At 38.4% G+C, this 17,623-nt stretch overlaps 2 protein-coding genes and 1 non-coding gene across 3 annotated transcripts in view; all 3 read left to right on the top strand.

The window, feature by feature from the left end:
- Positions 1 to 17,623, top strand: part of SAR1B (secretion associated Ras related GTPase 1B) — a 34,318-nt gene that overhangs the window by 2,343 nt on the left and 14,352 nt on the right. Inside the window, exons 2-3 of the mRNA XM_061423526.1 lie at positions 8,008 to 8,083; positions 13,991 to 14,110. Coding sequence (XP_061279510.1) covers positions 8,026 to 8,083; positions 13,991 to 14,110 — 178 coding nt within the window. The 5' untranslated portion in view covers positions 8,008 to 8,025. The remainder of the gene's footprint in view (positions 1 to 8,007; positions 8,084 to 13,990; positions 14,111 to 17,623) is intronic.
- Positions 15,696 to 15,801, top strand: LOC133252179 (U6 spliceosomal RNA). Its single transcript, XR_009737809.1, has one exon. It is a non-coding gene; the product is annotated as a U6 spliceosomal RNA (small nuclear RNA).
- LOC133251279 (NADH dehydrogenase [ubiquinone] 1 beta subcomplex subunit 3-like) lies at positions 15,795 to 16,215 on the top strand. The gene has a single exon (XM_061423527.1). It carries the CDS (start codon positions 15,856 to 15,858, stop codon positions 16,150 to 16,152), a length of 297 nt encoding a protein of 98 aa, XP_061279511.1. The 5' UTR covers positions 15,795 to 15,855; the 3' UTR covers positions 16,153 to 16,215.

Genomic DNA, 17,623 nt, shown 5'->3' with positions numbered 1-17,623 from the left:
TCAAAGAGCAAACTGGGGCTCATGAAGATTGGCTTTCCCAGGATGAAATTACAGTATTTCAAAAGAAGCATATTCAGGACTTCCTGGTGGTCTAGTGGTTAAGACTCCATGCTTCCACCACAGGGACACAGGTTCAATCCCTGGTGGGGGAAGTTCTGCATACCATGTAATACGGCCGGGTAAGAGGCAGGGATGCACATTCAGTTTACATTTTTTAAAATCTAGGACATCCATTCTACTCCATCCATTTTACCACAGCTCTACCATGCTTTGCTTCCCAAAGTTATTAATGTACTTACTCTAGAATCCTATTCTCAATAGGATTTATCTCCTTAGAATATTCTAGTTTTTATTTTCTACCAGCACTACTTTTTAGAGTATTTGTATCTTGTCATCTTATGTTTATTTTTTCTCTTTTTTAAGAGTTCACACCTAAATGATTTTGCTAAATTACTTATATTGTTGTTGTTTAGTTGCCAAGTCATATCCGACTCTTTTGCAACCCCATGGACTGAAGCCTGCCAAGCTCCTGTCCATAGGATTTCCCAGGCAAAAATACTGGAGTGGGTTGCCATTTCCTTTTCCAGGAGATCGTCCTGACCCAGGGATTGAACCCATTCTCCTGAATTGGCAGGCGGATTCTCTACCGCTGAGCCAACTGAGAAGCCCAAATTACGTTGTTGTTCAGGCACTCAGTCGTGTCCGACTCTTTGCGACCCCATGGGCTGCAGCACACTAGGCTTCCCTGTCCGTTGTCTCCCAGAGCTTGCTCAAACTCATGTCCATCAAGTCGGTGATGCCATCCTCCCATCTCATCCTCTGTCATCCCCTTCTCCTGCTGCCTTCAGTCTTTCCCAGATCAGGGTCTTTTCCAATGAGTCGGTTCTTTAATTTTTTAATAATTTTACTGAAAGAGAGTACATACTATAAAGGATAGTTGTACATACACTACTTAACATTGTAAGTGTACAATTGAGAGTTTTTAGTTTATTCATGTTGTGCAACCATCACCAGTAACTCCAGAAACATTTTCATCACCCCAAAAGAAACCCAGTACTCATTAGCCACTCCCAATTTCACCTTCCCCCCAGTCTGACAACCACTAATCTACTGACTCTAAAGACTTGACTATTCTGGACTATTTCATATAGATGGAATCATTCTTATAAGTTTAATGTGGCAAGGCTTTCAGAAGTTATTTGTAATCTGAGAATTTATTTCCATTACACCCTTTGCACTGATTTTCATATTACTTGAGTAGATCACTTTTCTAATCTGTGGAGCGATTTTTCCTGTTTGGTGTTCATGCAATAAATAAATCTGCTGACGTGTATATGTTTCCTTGTTCCTGACCTTTGCTTTTCACATGTCTTAATAGTGTGTCCATGGTGTTGTGTAACCTGTTCTCAGGGCTCAGGTATCTGTTTGCGGCTAAGTAACTTTTATTCTTAGTTGGCATTTTTACCTCTACTTAAAATGACTAATGACTCCTAGCTTGTTTTAAAGATCTCAGAAGCCGTGACTTTATAGAAATATAAATATCTCATTAATTTCTAAAGAAGAGTTTCCCCATATATGTTATTAGTTATCTTGGGACAAATTTTACAAAAGCAAATCCGTACACAAAAAATGCATTTACCTGCATGGCTACCCTCTCTACCCTCCGTCAGTCTCTCTCCTACCAACAGTCATCTTCAGTGAGGACTTTGCCACTTGACTCACAGCCCTGCTTTCTGTAATACTCCCCTCCAATCTTCTGGTGATTCCACTGCCTGTCAGCGTGGACAGTACTTTGGAGCTTGCCACCACTCAGACCTTCCTTACATTCTGAACCCACATTTTCCTCCACTTTGCTGGCACAGTTCTGATCACCTTTCACTTCTTGCACCCTTTTACTACATCTACATCTGCTATTTTTAACTGAAGACTCTTCCTCTATTCTTCCAGTTCTATTCTGTGAGAAGCCTGTTTTTGATCCCCACCCATTCCCGTACTTTGTCTACCTTTGTAACTTTATCCACGCAGCCTGAACTTCTGATCAGACCACTTCAGCCTCTGTCACTAGTGCTGTCAAAGTCTTGTTCCTCTTTTTTCATTTGCTCTTCTGGAAGTCCCTAATACACATTTGCTCCTTATTCTCTAAAGCGGAGCACTGCTGGGGCGGGGCTGGGGGAGCAGCGGGAGGGATAGAAGTCAGTGCAGACTGGCACTGCTGTGAATGTTTCAGTCTTAGCAATTGGCTCTTTTTAGCCATCTTTTAACTTGGTCTTTCCCCCACAGTAGCTATTCTAATCCTCAGTCTGCTCCTCAGAATTTCTCTACACTCCTTCACCTTTCCTGGCCTTCCTTCCTTTTCATCTTAGAGAAAGAGAGCATGCTCTCTGCCCGGGCTCCTCTTGAGACTTTGCCCCTTTTGCTCAATTCCTTCTCTTTCTCATCTTTGACTTATTCCTTGCCACTAGCTCCTTCCTTTCAGTGTATCAACATTATCAAACCTCACCCTCCCCTAAGAAGAAAATCTCACTTCCCTTACCCCATTTCGAATTTTTTGCCAGAAGAATTTCCTCACTGCCTCCACCTGCTAACTTCCATCTCATTCTCTTCTCAATAATATTAATAACAGAGGCCAAACTACTTACTTACTTTGTGCATTTTATCTTGTTTGCTCATAAAACGCCCTGATTTTAATTTGTTCAAGGTCACACAGCTCTGCTCGAGCCTCTGGCTGCAGGCTCTCCTGTACTGCCACTTCACTGCAAGCTGCTCATGCTCTCAACAGTCGCCTCCGTCACCAAAGCTAGCAGTGACATCTCTGCATATAATGTGACTGACTGCTTTTCTTGCCTGTCTCTTATAGTTCTTTTACCCTTCTGGGTTCTGTTGGTTCTTCCACCTGCATCTGTACCTTGAAGACTATCTCAAGTGAGAATTAATTTCTTCCATAGCATTTGGCAAGGAGACTTTAGGCAGAGATGGTGGGAAAACATTCTGATGCCAGGAAGGATAACAGGCAGATGTTTTAAGGTAAAGTACAGGTCGCCAGCAAGCAGTTTACTTTAGCCCAGGGAAAACTACAAGTAGGGAAGTGATATGTAGTATAAGCTTGGAAAGGTAGCTACAAGTAGGATGTGGAACACTGGACCAAGGAGTTTGACTGTATCATGTCTCTGCTCACAAACCTCCAGTGGCTCTCCATCCACAAGCAGAACAGCCATATAATTTAACACTTAAATTGGGACCCTTTTGAGAAGGGAAGCACTATTGATGATTACACTGAGATAACTTTACTGAGACTGTCCCCAGCCAACTGGGAGTTACAGTCACCCTGACTATGCAACAAGTCCGAGATGACATTTTGGTGAAGCTACTCTGGAGGGCATGTACAACTAGGTAGAAACACATTTTGATGTTAAGGTGGTAGTTTAGGAAACTGACACAAGGATTTTAACTAGGTGGCTCCTGTGAGAATCAAAGAAAATGCAGAAATTGATAGAACTAAGGAATGACTGGCCGTGGGATATGAGGCAGAAGAAGGAATTACATGTCAGAGTCATGAGCTGGAGTAGTTTTAAAATGTTATGTAATGATTTAAATAACTTTAAACCTTTAAAACTATTTTTACAAAGCTTTAGAGGGCCAATGCAATGTAAGGAAAAGGGGATGGATGTGGAAGTCAGACTCATGTTTGAAACTTAGATGTGCCAATCACTAAAAGTTGAATTTTTACTTACTAGTAACTTCAGCTTCTGCAAAATGCAGTCAATAATATATTTATCCTGAAAAGTTGTTGAGGTGTTTAGTGATTATATTTGTAAAGTGCCTAGTACTGTAGGCCATGTAGTGGAAGAAATAATAGTAATAGCAGCTAAAATTGAGTGCTTCCTCCATGCTTAACACTATATGCTGTGTGTGTAGTAATTAATCTTCACAACAACCATCTCAGGTATTGTTATCCCCATTTTACAGATGAGGAAAGTGAAATAAGTTACTTAATATATTAGTAAAGTCTTAGCTTCAGAGCTGCTGCTCTTAACCTCTAGACCATACTGCTCACAGAAGTTCAATAAATGGTAGCTGGTATTTTTTTGTTTTGCTCCATTTTACTAAATTGAAATGCAGACTCAGCATTGTTTCTTATGTTCACATATTAAAAGTAGCCAGCATGAAAACCAAATGTCTACATTTAATCTCAGATTTGTTTATCAATCTGGCTTCTGCATCACTAATTAGCACCCATTGATTTTAACTCTCAGTCTCAATCCCCTAATCCCAGTTACATCATCTAACAATTCCTGACTTTTTGCTGTACCCATTCAGGCTATGGGTACCCAATCACCATCCAAGAAACCTTTCCTTAGCTGTACACTGTTGTCACCAGAGAACTGTGAAAATAGGATTTTGAATGTTGAGACAAGCAGGACTGGTTTTCTCTTGTTTTCATACATAATATAAAGTGTTATTTGTGAGCATAATATACCTCTTTCAGGCTTCCCTTGTGGCTCAGCTGGTAAAGAATCTGCCTGCAATGCGGGAGACCCCAGTTCGATCCCTGGGTTGGGACGATCCCCTGGAGAAGGGAAAGGCTACCCACTCCAGTATTCTGGCCTGGAGAATCCCATGGACTGTATAGTCCATGGAGTCGCAAAGAGTCAGACACAACTGAGGGACTTTCATTTCACTGTACCTCTTTCTGTTAGTATGCACACACATACCTCATGTCTTTTTTTTTTTTTTTGTAATTTATTTTTGGCTGTGGTGAGTCTTTGTTGCTCCATGGGCTTTGATCTAGTTGCGGTAAGCACGGGCAACTCTCTAGTTGAGGTACACAGGCTTTTATTGTGGTGGCTTCTCTTGTTGAGGAACGTGGGCTCTAGGGTTCACAAGCTTCAGTAGCTATGGCCCATGGTCTCAGCAGCTGTGGCTCCCGGCCCTAAAGCACAGACTCAATAGCTGTGGTGCATGGGCTTAGTTCCTCTGCAGTTTGTGGGATCGTCCCAGCTCAGGGATCAAACCCGTGTCTCCTGCACAGGCAGGTGGATTCTTTACCACTGAGCCACCAGGGAAGCCGACCTCATCTCTCTGTTATTTATTTTTATTGTTTAGTTTCTATGCTCTTATGATCATTACTCCCCTAGTAGCTTAGGATTTACAATATTGGCATTTCCCCCTCTCCCCTTGTGCTTGAATTATTCTTGAAACTCTATAGGGTGAGTTGTTACCATTTTAGATAATATCCTATTCAGTTTTAACATTTGTTAGTTGCGCTTGTGTAGCTAATTTATCACTCTATAACCTTTGTGAGAGAATGAGCCATGTTTGTCATCAGTATTTGTATTCCCGTAATGTCTAGCTTAGGACCCTGGATGTTATATGAGCTAGGTAAGTATGTATTGAATTAGAAAGAAAAAAACGCAGCACACCACTGCTTTATTTGATTCTCTGCAGTGAAGATTATTATGATTTCCTTCAAAAAGCATATACCTAAAAATCTTCAGAAAAGATAAGCCACTTGTATATATTTTCTCTAAGTCTCAATTTCTCCATGACCTAAAACGATAATAGTAGAAGGAGTTGTAATTTTCAACGTGTAAAATAATAACGTCTAAGGTAATAGATTCTTCTTACATATTTATGTTGCTGATGTAGTTACAGTATCACATTCTGTGGTACTTACAAATGAAACTGTTCATTTTACCAGTGTTAATCTGGAAATCAACTGGTTGCAAGAACAAAATTCTACTTATGCTGGTTCAAGCACGAAGTTAATAGAAAAGGGGAGAAGTTACTGCCAGGATCCAGAGAATCACCTAGTAAATACTGCTAGGCCTTGTGCAAACTAGGTAGGCTGTCTCTTCTCTGCTTCTCACTCTCAAGGTGATGTGGTCTCAACATCTTAACCCTCTAGGAAATTCTGAGCCTGGTGGGCCCGTCTTTGTCCAGCTTAGCCCACTTTGGAAGAGACGTGGTTAAAGAAAGGAGGGCTGTGTGTTGAACTTTGTCTAAAGAATAGCAAAGATAGCACAGCCCTTCAAACTTTTCAGAGCTGCCCAAGTTTGGGGCCTAGGTTCTTTTGTTCAGCTCTAGAAAATGAACTTTGTTGATGTGAAAGCATATTTTTGTATAAATGATACTTCTTTTCTAAAGAGGCTTTTTTTTCTCTTGGTTTTCATATTAGGTATATTAGTTTATTAAGTACATGTCAAGTAAATGCTGAACTTTTTTTTAATTTTATTTTTTAACTTTACAGTATTGTATTGGTTTTGCCATATATCAACATGAATCCTCCACAGGTATACACGTGTTCCCCATCCTGAACCCTCCTCCCTCCTCCCTCCCCGTACCATCCCTCTGGGTCGTCCCAGTGCACCAGCCCCAAGCATCCAGTATCGTGCATCGAACCTGGGCTGGCGACTCATTTCATATATGATATTATATATGTTTCAATGCCATTCTCCCAATTCATCACACCCTCTCCCTCTCCCACAGAGTCCAAAAGACTGTTCTATACATCAGTGTCTCTTTTGCTGTCTTATATACAGGGTTATTGTTACCATCTTTCTGAATTCCATATATATGCGTTAGTATACTGTATTGGTGTTTTTCTCTCTGGCTTACTTCACTCTGTATAATAGGCTCCAGTTTCATCCACCTCATTAGAACTGATTCAAATGTGTTCTTTTTAATGGCTGAGTAATACTCCATTGTATATATGTACCACAGCTTTCTTATCCATTCATCTGCTGATGGACATCTAGGTTGCTTCCATGTCCTAGCTATTATAAACAGTGCTGCAATGAACATTGGGGTACACGTGTCTCTTTCAATTCTGGTTTCCTCAGTGTGTATGCCCAGCAGTGGGATGGCTGGGTCATAGGCAGTTCTATTTCCAGTTTTTTAAGGAATCTCCACACTGTTCTCCATAGTGGCTGTACTAGTTTGCATTCCCACCAACAGTGTAAGAGGGTTCCCTTTTCTCCACACCCTCTCCAGTAAATGCTGAATTGAACTATACTCTGCATTTTCTAGTCTGATTTAGTAATTTTTTTTTTTTTTACATTTAGTAACATGATTACAATTTGAAAAATGCAAAAAGATAATAAACACAGAAATATACTGTCTGGTACCAACTGCTATAAAAGACCCAAACAAAAAGAAAAAGGGTTTTTACTCCCCATAGATTCAGAAACTTATTTCATGATTATAAATTTCCTCTCTTTTCCTTTTGGCTCCTGTCTCTTCCTCTACTCCAGGGTTTTGGTAAATATTTCATAGGCAATAGAATTTAATTTACTATTGAACATAGATTATTTCTAAACATTTTATTATGTAACACTTTGATGAACATCTTTATACATAAAGCCTTTCCTTATTTAGGACAATTTCTAAAATTTTTGTATCACCAGATACATTATTGCCAAATTGGTTTTAAAAAACATTTGTTCCAATTTATACTGCCATTAATAATGCTTCTTTTACCTCATTTTTTCTAGTCTTGGCTGTTATTTTTCATGTTTGCTACTTTGATGGGCAGGGAATGGTCTCTACATGGTATTTTAATGGCATTTTATTTTTTTATGCATCAGTATAGACCAAGTTCGGAGAAGGCAATGGCATCCTACTCCAGTACTCTTGTCTGGAGAATCCCATGGATGGAGGAGCCTGATAGGCTACAGTCCCTGGGGTCGCTAAGAGTCGGACACGACTGAGCGACTTCACTTTCACTTTTCACCTTCATGCATTGGAAAAGGAAATGGCAACCCACTCCAGTGTTCTTGCCTGGAGAATCCCAGGGACAGAGGACCCTGGCGGGCTGTCGTCTATGGGGTCGCACAGGGTCGGACACGACTGACGTGACTTAGCAGCAGCAGCAGCAGCACAGACCAGGTTAGACTGGCATGGAAGAGTATTTAACTCCTTGTAGTAAGGTTGCTGTAGGATTATTTACTCACGGTTGATGTTTAATGTCATTGCTATTTAATATTGACTAAATCCCACTTTTTTTTCCAGACCCTGTAAGATTTGGCTATGTCCTTCATATTTGACTGGATTTACAGTGGTTTCAGCAGTGTGCTACAGTTTCTAGGTAATGTTGGCCCTTTGTTCTCTTTTGTTATCCCATTTAATCCTACTTACATAAAAGTGTCTTTTATTTGTCTACAGCTGCTTTATATGTAACCCAGTAGTTACAGATGTGGGCTTTGGAATCATACAAACATATTCAACTACTCATTATACCTGTTATGAAGTAATCTTAGATAAATTGTTTTCTCCACTTTAGCCTTAATTTCCTTATGTGTAAAATGATAACAGTTCCTACCTCCTAAGGTTGTTGATAAGCATATTACTAGCAGGAATAGCTAACAGGAATAGCTACCATTTATTAGCCAGTTTCCATAAGAGCTTTATATCCTTTATCTCAGGTAATCCTCACAGGAATCCTAGGCATTATTATTTTTGCTTTTTTAATAAAAATTCATGTTCCATCAAGTACCTCATATATTATAAATGGCATTTTTTAACCTACTAAATGAGATTATTAACCCAGAGATTTTGACTAGTGATTTTCTTCTCTTTATAGATTTTACAGATAGGAAAAATGTTCTTTTATTGACACCCTTGACTTCTCACATTTTTCAGTGAAACAGGCTTTTTTTCCCCCAAAGACAGACTTTTGATTAACTTTTATGTTGGGATATACACAACTTTACTATTGCAATAATTACAAAAATATTTCTAGTCCCATTTTCAAATTTTGCTCTAATTTGAATTGGCAGAAAGAGAAGCATTTCATGTAATTACAGATTGATAAACATAGTTCAAACTGTACTTATGGAATGATATCTTTTTTATAAATATTTCTTTCTCCACAAACATAATCTTAACTGAGGAAGTAAATCTTGCTTGGGAAATATAAATTTTGACTACTATATATTAAAAGGATAAAAGTATAAGATCAAATTTTGTCACTGTATTTTTATTTCTTAGTTAAACCTTAATATTTGCAAATTTAAAAAAAAACTCAGGATGTTTTCCTTTATGTTTTAAAAATAAAATTCCTCACATTATTTTTATACTGTTGCTCTACCACAGGTCAAATGTCAGATGTTGCTATACTACCTCCAAGAGAATTCTTAAGTATTTTGTCACGTATTTGTAAGAACTGGGTCAGAAATAGGGGTTTTTAAACTTTATTTTGCTAACGTTTTGGATTATAACAGGTTGGAATCTGTATCTCAGTTTACAGAACAATGAATCTATCCTGAATTATGCTGAAAAGGCAAAAAAGACTGCATCACAGTCAGGAACAAGAAAGTTAATAGTGCTAATATCAGGAGGCAGTGTAGAGAAATGGAAATGAACCAAAGGTCTGGGATCAGTTCAGTTCAGTTCAGTCGTTCAGTCGTGTCCGACTCTTTGCGACCCCGTGAATCGCAGCACCCCAGGCCTCCCTGTCCATCACCAGCTCCCGGAGTTCACCCAGACTCACGTCCATCGAGTCAGTGATGCCATCCAGCCATCTCATCCTCTGTCGTCCCCTTCTCCTCCTGCCCCCCATCCCTCCCAGCATCAGTCTTTTCCAATGAGTCAACTCTTTGCATGAGGTGGCCAAAGTACTGGAGTTTCAACTTTAGCATCATTCCTTCCAAAGAACACCCAGGGCTGATCTCCTTTATAATGGACTAGTTGGATCTCCTTGCAGTCCAAGGGACTCGCAAGAGTCTTCTCCAACACCACAGTTCAAAAGCATCAATTCTTTGGTGCTCGGCCTTCTTCACAGTCCAACTCTCACATCCATACATGACCAGAGGAAAAACCATAGCCTTGACTAGACGGACCTTTGTTGGCAAGGTAATGTCTCTGCTTTTCAATATGCTATCTAGGTTGGTCATAACTTTCCTTCCAAGGAGTAAGCATCTTTTAATTTCATGGATGCAGTCACCATCTGCAGTGATTTTGAAGCCCCCAAAAATAAAGTCTGACACTGTTTCCACTGTTTCCCCATCCATTTCCCATGAAGTGATGGGACCAGATGCCATGATCTTCGTTTTCTGAATGTTGAGCTTTAAGCCAACTTTTTCACTCTCCTCTTTCACTTTCATCAAGAGGCTTTTGAGTTCCTCTTCACTTTCTGCCATAAGGGTGGTATCATCTGCATATCTGAGGTTCTTGATATTTCTCCTGGCAATCTTGATTCCAGCTTGTGCTTCTTCCAGTCCAGCGTTTCTCATGATGTACTCTGCATATAAGTTGAATAAGCAGGGTGACAGTATACAGCCTTGACGTACTCCTTTTCCTATTTGGAACCAATCTGTTGTCCATGTCCAGTTCTAACTGTTGCTTCCTGATCTGCATACAGGTTTCTCAAGAGGCAGGTCAGGTGGTCTGGTATGCCCATCTCTTTCAGAATTTCCCACAGTTTATTGTGATCCACACAGTCAAAGGCTTTGGCATAGTCAATAAAGCAGAAATAGATGTTTTTCTTGAACTCTCTTGCTTTTTCCATGATCCAGCGGATGTTGGCAATTTGATCTCTGGTTCCTCTGCCTTTTCTAAAACCAGCTTGAACATCAGGAAGTTCACGGTTCACATATTGCTGAAGCCTGGCTTGGAGAATTTTGAGCATTACTTTACTAGCGTGTGAGATGAGTGCAATTGTGCGGTAGTTTGAGCATTCTTTGGCATTGCCTTTCTTTGGGATTGGAATGAAAACTGACCTTTTCCAGTCCTGTGGCCACTGCTGAGTTTTCCAGATTTGCTGGCATATTGAGTGCAGCACTTTCGCAGCATCATCTTTCAGGATTTGAAATCGCTCAACTGGAATTCCATCACCTCCACTAGCTTTGTTCGTAGTGATGCTTTCTAAGGCCCACTTGACTTCACATTCCAGGATATCTGGCTCTAGGTCAGTGATCACAGACATGGGTTCAAATCTCAGACCTGACTTTAGCATTTGAGTAAATAAGTTAATTGAGTCTTCATTACTCCTCTGTAAAAAAGACAATAATGATGCCCCTATACAGAGTTGAGGATTAAGTGAAATAATGTACGCAAGTGTTTAACAGTGCCTACCACAGAACAGAAACTTAGTTCAATCCAGTTGAACGATTAAATGCTCTAGCTGTTCCCCTTTGGAATCTTATCCGGTACACTTTTACTATTTAAAAGCTAGGGTGGTAAGTGCATTGGTTAGAAGCAATCTTTGTAGAAACCTTTTAAGAAATAGAAATGTTAGGGAGATTATTAATCAGTATTCACGACTGGTTCCAAATAGGAAAAGGAATACGTCAAGGCTGTACATTGTCACCCTGCTTATTTAACTTATATGCAGAGTACATCATGAGAAACGCTGGGCTGGAAGAATCACAAGCTGGAATCAAGATTGCCCGGAGAAATATCAATAACCTCAGATATGCAGATGATACCACCCTTATGGCAGAAAGTGAAGAGGAACTCAAAAGCCTCTTGATGAAAGTGAAAGAGGAGAGTGAAAAAGTTGGCTTAAAGCTCAACATTCAGAAAATGAAGATCATGGCATCTGGTCCCATCACTTCATGGGAAATGGATGGGGAAACAGTGGAAACAGTGTCAGACTTTATTTTTGGGGGCTCCAAAATCACTGCAGATGGTGACTGCATCCATGAAATTTAATGGACGCTTACTCCTTGGAAGGAAAGTTATGACCAACCTAGATAGCATATTGAAAAGCAGAGACATTACCTTGCCAACAAAGGTCCGTCTAGTCAAGGCTATGGTTTTTCCTCTGGTCATGTATGGATGTGAGAGTTGGACTGTGAAGAAAGCCGAGTGCCGAAGAATTGATGCTTTTGAACTGTGGTGTTGGAGAAGACTCTTAAGAGTCCCTTGGACTGCAAGGAGATCCAACTAGTTCATTATAAAGGAGATCAGCCCTTGATGTTCTTTGGAAGGAATGATGCTAAAGCTGAAACTCCAGTATTTTGGCCACTTCATGCAAAGAGTTGACTCATTGGAAAAGACTCTGATGCTGGGAGGGATTGGGGGCAGGAGGAAAAGGGGACGACAGAGGATGAGATGGCTGGATGGCATCACCGACTCAAAGGATGTGAGTTTGAGTGAACTCCGGGAGATGGTGATGGACAGGGAGGCCTGGCGTGCTGCGATTCACGGGGTCGCAAAAGAGTCAGACACGACTGAGGGACTGAACTGAACTGACTCATAATTAAAGGAGAGCTGTAGTATCCCAGCTCAAATGACTGGAAGATAATTTTCTCCTTAGGATCCAGGTTGTTGGTCAATAGGTGATTAGGCCTTGAAAAAAAATTTACTTCTTAAACTTAAATGTGAGTATATAACTAAATGTTATTTTGGCATGAACTTACTAGAAAATGGATAGCCCAATCTGTAACTGCCTAATATCTTAAAATTTTCACTTATTGATTAAATTTTTTGAGTTGCTACTGTGTTCCCTGTCCTCATATATTCCTATAAAATAAAGTTCAATACTACTGCACACCTATTAGAATGCCCCAAATTCAGATGCTGAGAATACCAAATGTTGGTGAGGATGTGAAACAACAGGAATTCTTATTCATTACTGGTGGTAATACAAAATGGTATAACCACTTTGGAAGACAGTTTGTTGTTCTCTTATGAAAGTAAACATACTCTTACCATTCCGTCCAGCAGTTGTGCTCCTTGGCATTTACCCAAAGGAACTGAAAACTTACATCCATCCAGAAACCTGCACACAGATATTTATAGCAGCTTTAGCCATAATTGCCAAAACATGGAAGCAACCAAGATGTCCTTTAGTGGGTGGATGGATAAATGAACTATGGTACAGCTAGATAATGGAATACTGTCTAGCATGAGAAAGAAAATGGGCTATCAAGCCATGAAAATACATGGAGAAACCTTACATGCATATTACTGAGTAGAAGAAGCCAATCTGAAAAGCTACATATTGTGTGATTCCAACTACATGACATTCTAGAGAAGGCAAAAATATGGAGACCATAAAAAGATGAGTGGTTGCTGGGCAGTGGGTAGGGTGGATATACAGGCAGAGTACAGAGACTTTTTAGGGCAGTGAAAATATTCTGCATAATGATGGACGTAAGTCACTAAACTTCTGTCGTCTTTTGGGGGAGAGGACAAAATATGTGGGGATATATGTGGGGACCAGAGGTATATGGGAAATATCTGTACCTTCCTTTGAGTTTTGTTGTAAACCTAAAAGTGCTCTAAGAAAAGCCTTTAAAGTATATATATAAAAAGCTCAATATGGAATTCTGCAATAAATGTAGTCTAAACTAGTCAGTGCTGTCTTTATCTGTTTATCACTGTGTCAGTGCTTGATTGATATATTTAAAATCATGTGCTTGGATATTTTTGTTGTTGCTTAGTTTTACACAGTCATGTGAATAGTTTAACCTTATTCTCAGGTAAATTTGACAGGGAACTAAACTTTTTTTACTGAAAAAAACTCACTGTAGTTTTGATTGTCAAAACAATTTATTTTTACCTGTGAAAAAAATGAAAACTCTAATTTTTCTTTTGGTCTAGCTTCATAAATATATAATCTCAAGTACTTTATGTTTCTCTAGTAGAGGGCACAAATATTTGTCAAGGGATAAATTAAAAGAGGATTTAAGTTAAATCATCAAGGGAATTGGCATTTTGGTATTGCAAGATAAGTTTAGGTCACACACATGCATTGACTGGGGCAAAGTTTAGTTTTATAATGATCTGATGTCCCAAATCATAATAGATTTAAAATAGCTCTTCAAAACTAAATATTGGTTAGAAATCCAAGCTTTTTCAGGCCAATTTATAAAATATTAGAAGTTCAAAAGGTTAATAAGTGTCTCTTTATCAAAAATCTGGGATAATTCGGAAAAGTATCCAAATAACTAAATTGTGAAGATTATATTATACTTTTATTTAAAGTCACTTTATTTCTATAACCTGTGTGGGCTATCACTGACTAATCATAGCTCTTACTCTGCAGGATTATATAAGAAAACTGGTAAATTGGTATTTCTTGGATTGGATAATGCAGGAAAAACAACGTTGCTACACATGCTAAAAGATGACAGACTCGGACAGCACGTGCCCACGTTACATCCCAGTAAGTGCGTTCTCCATACAGGGCGTTACTTGATGAAGCGATTCCCGTTCACAGGCCCTAACCAAAAGGGTTGTTTGTTTTTTGGTGGATAAATGATGATCATTTCACTTGTTCTTAATATAGTAAATGATAAGTGACCCAACTCCAGGGAGTATATTTAGATCTTGAAATAATACTCATATCGTCTTATAGTTAGTATACCTTTGTCCAACTAGAGGAGTTAAAAAGTTATTGTTTCAGGGGTTATGATAGTATATTCAACCACATATTGTTTAGGTTATAAATAGTCAGCATTACCTTTCTTATATAACCTAAATTTCTTTCAAATTTTAGAACTGTATTATTTTAATCATTATTCAGTAGACAGATTATAGTCTTATACTTTGCTGTAGCTCTTAACTTATTAACCAGTTATTTTTCTAGTTCTAACAACCTGAACTGTTTCTAACATAAAGACCATAGAATTTTTATTCCAAAAACCAAGCATATATTGATACACTTATAGAAGGTTTTCTTTTCTTTTGTTTTTGGCCAGGCCCCATGGCTTGCAGGATCTTAGTCCCTCAATCAGGGATTGAACCTGAACCCACAGCAGTGAAAGCGCCAAGTCTTAACCACTGGACCACCAGGGAATTCCCTAGAAAGTGTTAAAGTAATTAAAAAATAATTCACTGTGCTTTCTTTTAGAAAGCCAACCAAAAGACATTAATAATGATTCTGTAAATCACTTAATACGTATCATTCTTAATAAGATTATGTAATAGGTACTGTTGAGAGAGTCAAGTTAAAGTGACAGAATTAGTCACTTTAAAATTAGAAACAGAAGTCTAATTTTAAAATACCTGTGGGGGACTTCCCTGGAAGTCCAGTGGTTTAAAGTCTGAGCTTCCACTGTGGGGTCACACAGATTCAGTCCTTGGTTGGGGAACTAATTTCCCACATGTTGCATAGCACAACAACAAAAACTTCTGAACTTGTTTTACTCTTGAAAAGACTATGAATCAACTACACAGAGAGTTTAAGACAAGCTAACCCACAGATTTTTAAATAATGAGTGTTGGCCTTAAAAATGAGTACAAAGTTGAGAATTGGACTAAAAATTAAATAATACAACAGTTAATTTAATTCTGTAAATATACTAAGAACAAGGAAGGAAAACAGAACAAAACAAACTACCATTTTATCTCTAAAACTGTTAGTGAATCATTGGAAAAGGAAGATTTCATAAAATTGAAAGTTTTTTTTTACATTAGGGGAAGAAAGTGGGGCTTGACAAATAAGATTCTGATACAAGAACAAAACTGTTAAAAGAAAAATCATGGTGAAATTGAGTATATAAAATTATCTGCAAAAATAGCAGAATTGGAAGATATTACACAGTGGTCTTATGTTAGGTATAAGTCACTTTTAAAATTTTATGTTCTTTTTAATATATTCAACAAATATTTTTTGAGCACTTGCTTTATGTCAGACATTGTTCTAAGTACTAGGAGTAAAAACAGTGGCACAAAACATGTTATCTCAACATTCCTGCATCTCATATTCATTTTAGCTTATATTTTTCAGTTAATCAAAAGCATTATGTGTACTCTCTTCATCAGCACATATATTAAAATTAGAAAGACACAGAGAAATAAGCATGGTCCCTGCAGAAGGATGACACACAAATTTGTGAAGCGTTCCGTATTTTTAAGAATGAAATTAGTGAATCTTGAGTGTCCTGAGAGGTCAGATTGCTGTCAGACATGGCCCACGGACATGGACATGAACAAGGTCCTAGTAAAATGGAACTTCCAGATTATAAACAATGGAAGATAGAAGGGACACCATTAGAAACCGTCCAGGAGAAACTGGCCACACAAGGACTAAGGGATCCATGGGGCCGCAATGAAGCTTGGAGATACATGGGTGGCTTTGCAAATAAAGTTTCCTTTGTTGGAGCATTATTAAAAGGATTCAAGTGGGGATTTGCTGCATTTGTGGTAGCTGTAGGGGCTGAATATTACCTGGAGTCCCAGAAAAAAGATAAGAAACATCACTGAAGATAATACCTGGAAATATCTTTTAATGTCTTAACTTTCTTATAAAAAGATTTCTTCACTGTAGCCTACTCACCTGTGTGTTTATTCCTTAAGGAATACTAGTAAGATTTAAGAAAACAAGAAAACATGAAAGAAAAAAAAAAGAATGAAATTAAAAATACTCTCTAACACCATACCAAAAATAAACTCAAAATGGATTAAAGATCTAAATATAAGACGGGATACTATAAAACTCTTAGAGGAAAATGTAGGCAGAACACTCTCTGACATAAATCTCAGCAGTATCTTTTTTGATCGACTTCTAGAGTAATGAAAATAAAAATAAACAAATAGGGTCTAATTAAGCTTAAAAGCTTTTGTATAGCAAAAGAAACCATAAACAAAATAAAAAACAAGCCACAGAATAGGAGAAAATAGTTGCAAAGAGACTGACAAGGGATTAATCTCCAAAATATACAAACAGATCATGCAGCTCAATGTCAAGAAAACAAACAACCCAATCAAAAAATGGGCAGAAGATCTACATAGACATTTCTTCAAAGATGACAGATGGCAAAAAGGCACATGAACAGGCATTCAACATCACTAATTATTAGAGAAATGCAAATCAAAACTACAGTGAGGTATCACCTCACATCAGTCATAATGGCCATCATCAGAAAAATCTACAAACAATAAAGGCTGGAGAGGGTTTGGAGAAAAGGTAACCCTCTTACATTGTTGGTGGGAATGTAAATTGGTACAACTATTTTGGAGAACAGTATGACAGTTTCTTAAAAAACTAAATATAGAACTACCATATGGTTCAACAGTCTCACTCCTGGGCATATATCTGGAGAAAAACTATAATTAAAACGATACATGCCCCCCAGTGTTCACTGCAGCACTGTTTAGAATAGTCAGGACATGGAAGCAACCCAAATGTCCATCAACAGAGGAATGGATAAAGAAGATGTAGTACATATATACAATGGAATGTTGTTGTTGTTTAGTCAACTCAGTTGTGTCCAACTGTTTGTGACCCCATGGACTGTAGCCTGCCACGCTCCTCTATCCATGGCATTTCCCAGGCAAGAAAACTGGAGTTGGTTGCTGTTTTCCTCTCCAGGGTCTCTTCCCAACCCAGGGATTGATTACTCAGCCATAAAAAAGAATGAAACAATGCCATCTGCAGCAACATGGATGGACCTAGAGATTATCATACTAAGTGAAGTAAGTCAGACAAAGACAAATATCATATGGTATCAGCCATATGTGGAATCTAGTAAAAAGTGATACAGATGTACTTATTTACAAAACAGACTCACAGATCTTGAAGTCAAATTTATGGTTTATCAAAGGGGAAACATGGGACAAGTAATAAATTAGGAGATATGGATTAACATATACACACCACTATATATAAAATAGGTAACTAACAAGAGCCTACTGTATAGTACAGGGAACTCTACTCAATATTCTGTAATAACCT

This window comes from Bos javanicus, chromosome 7 (assembly GCF_032452875.1).
Source record: "Bos javanicus breed banteng chromosome 7, ARS-OSU_banteng_1.0, whole genome shotgun sequence".
Classification (NCBI taxonomy): Eukaryota; Metazoa; Chordata; class Mammalia; order Artiodactyla; family Bovidae; genus Bos; species Bos javanicus.
The sequence above is the reverse complement of the archived record's forward strand: the minus strand, read 5'-3'. Positions and strand labels throughout refer to the sequence as shown.